The sequence below is a fragment of the Arachis stenosperma genome, chromosome 10 (assembly GCF_014773155.1).
Source record: "Arachis stenosperma cultivar V10309 chromosome 10, arast.V10309.gnm1.PFL2, whole genome shotgun sequence".
Classification (NCBI taxonomy): domain Eukaryota; kingdom Viridiplantae; phylum Streptophyta; class Magnoliopsida; order Fabales; family Fabaceae; genus Arachis; species Arachis stenosperma.
In genome coordinates, this window is record NC_080386.1 from 101358005 (window position 1) to 101364317 (window position 6313).

General features: G+C 32.9%; 1 protein-coding gene across 1 annotated transcript; it reads right to left on the reverse strand.

Annotated features, from left to right (window-relative positions):
- Positions 1 to 2291: 2291 nt before the first annotated feature.
- On the reverse strand, positions 2292 to 4778 carry LOC130955989 (iron-sulfur assembly protein IscA-like 1, mitochondrial). The gene is made up of 3 exons (XM_057883007.1): positions 4352 to 4778; positions 3442 to 3559; positions 2292 to 2725 (listed from the first exon to the last, which is right to left on the reverse strand). The coding sequence occupies exons 1-3, from the start codon at positions 4539 to 4541 to the stop codon at positions 2629 to 2631; spliced, it is 405 nt and encodes a 134-aa protein (XP_057738990.1). The 5' UTR covers positions 4542 to 4778; the 3' UTR covers positions 2292 to 2628.
- Between the last annotated feature and the right edge of the window lie 1535 nt (positions 4779 to 6313).

A 6313-nucleotide genomic window follows, 5' to 3' on the forward strand; every position in this document is an offset into this window, starting at 1 on the left:
TTCTTGCCCCCCGAACATGAAATACACCGAGATCATCTCAGTAATACACCTCAAGCATTGAATAGAAACACAACTTCTGTTTTATGAGAACTTACGTAGTTGCAGTTTTTTTCTTTTTTTTGCCTTTTTTTCTTGAATAAAGTATTAAAGGACTTTTTTTCTAATATATATTTATATATATGCGGAATCAAAAACAGAACATGGTAGCACAAGAATTAAGAAAATGACAATAGAAACAGAAATTACATGTTATCACTTGGCTTATTTACACTGCTCTGATATGTCTGTGTTTAAAAAATAGGATCATTTTCACTTGCAAAGTTCACATCTGGCATTCTAAGGATAAAATAAATATTATTCAGTAAAAATAGAGTAATTAATTACATCAGGATTTAGAAAATTTTATCAAATAAAAGATCTTATGTTTGGAAAGAATCATAATGAGCTTCTGTGGAATGGAGCCCACCTTCGGATATATCTGTCCTTTTTTCCTGCATCTTGAGAAAGCAAATAATCACCGGCCAACAAAAACACAATAACATTACAAAAATACACCGAAAAGCAACATATTTGTTCACTTCTAACAGTACATACAAAAGATTAGATTAACAAATAAAATTTTGATAAAAAAAGAAAATATAGCTTTACAATGTATCTTACTCATCATCAGATTCAGTTTCTTTTTCAAAAGATGAATCCTAAATAATGTGCTTTCTTTTTTGGATTGCATCCTGGAAAGCAAAGAATTATCAGACAAACAAACACAACAAAATTGATAAAATACCCCCGAAAGTAATGCATACTTCTTTGCAGGACTGGAAACTTTTTTCTTCAATTTTCCTTTTATTATTTGCTCAAATTCTTCACTTCTGACAATGAATTGGAAATATTCTGTTAATACATAAAATTTTGATATAAACAGAAAACATAGCATTCCAATGATAATTTTAGAATCTTACTCATGATCATCATCATTTTGTTTTGTAGGCTGAGTTCGAGAGGAGAAGAAAGCAACAGGTAAGTGTCAACCAATGATACTATATGTAAATTTTCATGTTGACTTTGTTAAATTGGAAGAACCCTTTCTTTTAATAGCAGATAGACCAAAACAATATGTAATAATGCGTTGTCCTCGTGCAGTGTTGTAAGGAAATGAATGTTAGAGTTGAAACCAAAGCTTAGAAGACAACAGAGAAATTGAGACTTTGAGAGCATTGAGAAGGAACCAAAGTTGTCCTTTGTGAAAATCGTGCGACACAACTTCATGCCAGTGGTAGCAACGTAACTAGCATAACCTTGAATTCTAGAAGTGGGCATTGGATTTGGTCTTATTCCATCTTGTTTGGTTGATCGACCGCGCAAATTTCCACCTGCTAAATTAAAGCAAAGATGTGAAATTGTGATTTTGATTCGATATTTTAGCCAATGCAAGTTCACCAATGGATTACTAGTTAATCAAATGTATAATACAGCTGTTTATATTTTTTGTGTGCATCATTTCGCACTTGTTTTACTATAAAGTCAATGACGTTTGATAAGGATATATATGATAACAACAATACCAGTATTCCAAGCATGACATTTTAAGCATGATTTATTATCATTAATTACAATATTGATGATGATCAAACTTCTCTATGGGTATTTAAAAATTACACGATTTGTCCATCATCATTTTTGTAGCTCTAAGTTTATGTTATGATGAGGAAAGTGAATATGCACTCGTTTCTAATATGATCATTATAGCTGGCCCTATTGTTTAAACGAACATTTTTTGATAAACCAAAATGTGTATTGCACACTATTGTCAAATGTGTATTTCTAAATTTGGCATTTTGATCAAAATGTAAGGTGAAATCTCTTGGGAGTCTGAAAAGAGACGCACCGATAGAAATTTAAATATACTTGTTATGGAAGACAAGTAGAATTTTAGATGTTTCCTTCTGCACAACATATCTAAGGTGGTTAACATATGTGATGTACTCATTTACAAGCATTACTAATTGTGCATATCTAAATAGAAACTATAGAAACAGGTTGTGATGTCTGTATGTTCAAATCAGGTACCCAATGGTAAGGCTAAAGATACAAGAGATTCTGTCACACACAACTTTCAACTCTAAAATTTATGTATTATCTTGATTACAAGAATATACATTAGAGTTTGATTGTAGCTTATTTAGTTATTTTTATTTTGTAGGAGAGGCTAATGTAACCCTGACTTTAAAAAACAGACGAAAATGTTAAGTTTGTAGTTATACAAACGGCGAAAAAACGGAGTGATATAAAGATATAAGAATGGTGTGTATTTTACTTTTATTTAAATGATGATGATATTGTTGTACAAAATATACAAATTTCATGATACAAAAAAGAATTTACATTGGAAATCGGAATCATCAGAATGAATGTTGCGATAATACAAATTAGTTGTTGTCCTAAGCACTTATTAGTTATTACCATTAGCTTCAGCTAACCGTGTAATGAAACTATTTCAAAATTCACTATCCAGTAGTTCGAGCACCAAAAGCTTTCATTTCCTCATTTCCCCACGCAAAATTTTTGAAATCCATTAATTGTACAGGTATGTTGATCGATTAAAATCATCAAACAATAATTGCAACCATTTCATGGCTTAGCTCCTCCACTACTTGTTGATGTCATGAAAGATTCACCGCAACCACACTGGCCTTTGGAGTTTGGATTGACAAAAATAAACTCTGATCTGCAAAAAAAAAAAAATAAAAAATAAAATTATTAGTTAATAAACAAGCAAGGAAAGAAGACAGCAATTATTAATACTATAATTATCATTATCATCACAAAGTTAAGTTGAGGAAAAGGGGAATCACAGAAAGTAACAGAGTCAAGCAGAACATATATATCCACTAATACAGATAAACAACAACAGCAAGTAAATAGCAAATTTATTCATTGGTGCGAGAGGGAATAAATAGTTACTCACAAGTTGATCAAAATTTACCAAATATACTGTTCTGAGGTGAAAGCATGAAGTTTGCCAGACACAAATAATCTAAACAATTAATTGTCACATTCATGATCATCAACAATAATATATTAAATTTAATTTTGCTATTCAGAAATCAGATATCATTGAGGAACCTACTATTTCCAAGTTTAGACAACCACAGTATGAATTGAAATGTATACAAAGAAACTTGGTGAGAGGATGAACTCTTCAATCAAAAGAAACTAACACAAGGTATAACTTATCAAGACTAAATATGGCCAAAAATTCACAATCCAATGTGCAGTTTTGATACAATGGTCTTAAGATGTTTGTTTCTGTAATTGCATATTTTCCCAATATATAATATTTGCTCCGAAAACGAAAAGAATTTCTTTACCACAATACAATAAGCCAAAAAAAAAAAACACAAACAAAAAGGAGGGAAGGGGGAGAGAGATATAAACATTTACCTGAGTTTGTCATCTACAAAATCCATCCTTGTTCCGATAACATGCATAAGGGCCTTTGGATCAATCAGTATCTTGACACCTTTATCCTCAACCAACTCATCAAACTTCCCTTTTTCATCTGTCAAACCAAAAACTATTAAGGTCAAAAAGTCAAAATGCACTCATCTCTAGCTAGCCCCAAAGTAAACCTTTTTCAATGTTTCTCATATTTGGGACATCAGATTTAAGATCATAGTACACATGGTTGCACCATTAGTACCTCAATGCATGCTTTTGCAATCATATGGGAGTTACTTGAAGCAGTAGCTCCTTAACATAACATAGTATATGAATGTAATTTATGCATCTTTAACATGACATGATGCAATGATGTATTGGAAAAATGATAACACAAGTTAGCAATATTTTGATAGAGGTCAACGGTGTGGATTGATCCATATAGCAACTCATCCTAGTGGAATAATGATATCTATTGTTTCTTAACCTCTTTATGGTCATCAATTGTTTCATTGTTTCTGCTAGTTCCTAATTCCTTGACGAAGAACTTCAAGCTTAATTCATTTTCATCATAAATCCGTTTCAATCCCCAAAATGTGTTAGCTTGGTTGAGCAATTTCATGACATTGAGCGTCAACAAGATACTAAGGGAACCAAATAAGAAAAAGCTTCCCAGGGAAATAGGAAAATTCTGGCATACAAACAAATAGGATATTATTGGATTCATACATGCAAAATAAATTGAAACCCGCCTCTCTTTCACAAATGAAAGTTAACATGGCAAAATAAACCACATAAACAAGAAAACCGTAGCCCTAACCCAAAGCTACATGATCATGCTACGCCTATACCATAGGTATATAACACAAATAATTGTATAAAAAAAAGGCAAAGAAAAGGAAAGGGGAAAAACCTGCGTAGTTGAGGGTGTAGGATAAGCCGTTACAACCGCGAGCCTTGACACCGAGCTTGAGAAAGGACCTCTGGCGCTGCTCAAGAAGCTGCCGTACACGGGAGGCGGCGGCGTCTGTTAAGGTAACGGCCTGACGGCGTGCAGCCCTACCAACTTTCTCAGCTGCCATAGCCACCGCCTTCGATGCCATCTCCTGTTCGTGGAAAGTGAGTAGATCTGCTCAGAAAGGCAAGAAGAAGATGAGGATTGATTTCTGAATTTGATGGGAGTTAGGGTTAGTACGTTGCAGGAGCACCGTCGTTTTTATTTGTTAATGAATTGGAATCAAATTGCAATTCTGTTGTGTTGTGTTTCTGGAGATGGATGGAGATGGATGAAGCGGCGTTTATCACTATTATTTTAGTTTTAGGACAACGAATTTGTTAAAGGATTTATTAAACTAACGTTGTATTTTAGAATTTTTTTCTTTTTTTTTGAGTTTTCATAAGGTTAGTCTGGCCCTTACCAGGGCTTTGAAAACTGAATGGGTCATCGAACCACTCTAACTACTGATTCACTGTCGGTTCAACCGGAATAACCGTTTCATAATAAAATAATAAATAAAACATAAATGAACACACTAAGACATAATTATAATCTAATTTAAACTTTAGAATGTCATCTAAATCAAAAGTATTACATCAATCATAATCTGATAATATCATCCAAATACAAATTCAAAAGTCAAATAACAAAAGAAACAACCGATATCATAGTTTGTCATCAATAATCAAAATTCAAAAAAACATAAACTAAGATCAAACAAAATCCAATAACAAGAACAACAAATTAAATTGATTGATACTATCATCTAGCCAATAACAGACAACAACCCAATGACAAAAACAATTAATTAAGATCAACAACATAAACTAAGATCAAAATAATAATAAGATCAAGATCAAAAACAAACCACAACAAGTACAATTTATCAAATTAACAAGTTATTAAAATGTCAAAAACAGCACAACAACCTAACAATCACAATTTACAAGATCAAGAACCGCCCCAGAACAACAATTTATCAAAGTAACAAGTTAGAAAGATCAAAAACTTAACAAAACAAGTTAATATAGCAATACAACGACGAAATAAAAACTAGAACTGCAACCTACTAATTAAAACAACCACCAACAGAAACAAGATCTGTAACCTCCATCCAATCATTGTTCTGCACAATTATCCCCAATTTAACCAAATGCTCAACTAAGTGATTATGCATAAAAAAAACCTAAGCAAGATCTTGAATAAACTAAATCATATTGATCTAACCAAGCAAAGGAAGGGACGTCTCTAAATTTGAACAACAAATGAACAAAAAAAAAACAAAAAAACAACCATTACTTTCGGTATGAGACTCTAGGCAGTGAGCAATGACCAGAGTATGAGGGAGAGGGAGCAAAAATGCCAGGGATGAGAACGCGGCGTGCGACGAACAACGCAGAGAAGCTTGCAGTTTGCGAATATACAGAGGGGTTGGAGGCGATCGGTTGAACAGTGGAAAGACGACTGGAACAGGATTACAAGAGGAACCGCAGTGAGAAAAATGGCGACAATGGTGGAAGCTAGAGTTTCTTTTCGTATTTAGGGAGGGAAGAGGGAGGGAGGGAGGGAGTGAGTGAGTGCTCAAGGAAGAGGGAACTCCGAAAGGGTTCAGCAAGGTTGCAAGAACTGAACCAGGCATTGAACCGGTCAAATGAGGGTTCAATGATTCAATGGTCCAACCGGAGTCAAATCGTGGTTGAACCGGTTTAATAAAATATACATAAAATAATTAAAAATTCAAGATATAATTTTAAATATTCAAATTCAATGTTTTCTAAACTAGAAAAATTCAAAATTTTACTATTTCACATAGTAACTTGTTCATATTTTATCATTAAAAATTCATAATAAAAGATTTTTAATTAATTTCTAAGCTCT

What these genes read in the sequence shown, in the direction of transcription:
- LOC130955989 (XM_057883007.1), bottom strand. Translation starts at nt 4,541, where the DNA reads ATGGCATCGAAGGCGGTGGCTATGGCAGCTGAGAAAGTTGGTAGGGCT. An exon ending in CTACACCCTCAACTACGCAG is followed by an intron (nt 3,560 to 4,351) that starts GTTTTTCCCCTT and finishes TTGGTTTGACAG; the next exon opens with ATGAAAAAGGGAAGTTTGAT. An exon ending in TTTGTAGATGACAAACTCAG is followed by an intron (nt 2,726 to 3,441) that starts GTAAATGTTTAT and finishes TTTTTTTTGCAG; the next exon opens with ATCAGAGTTTATTTTTGTCA.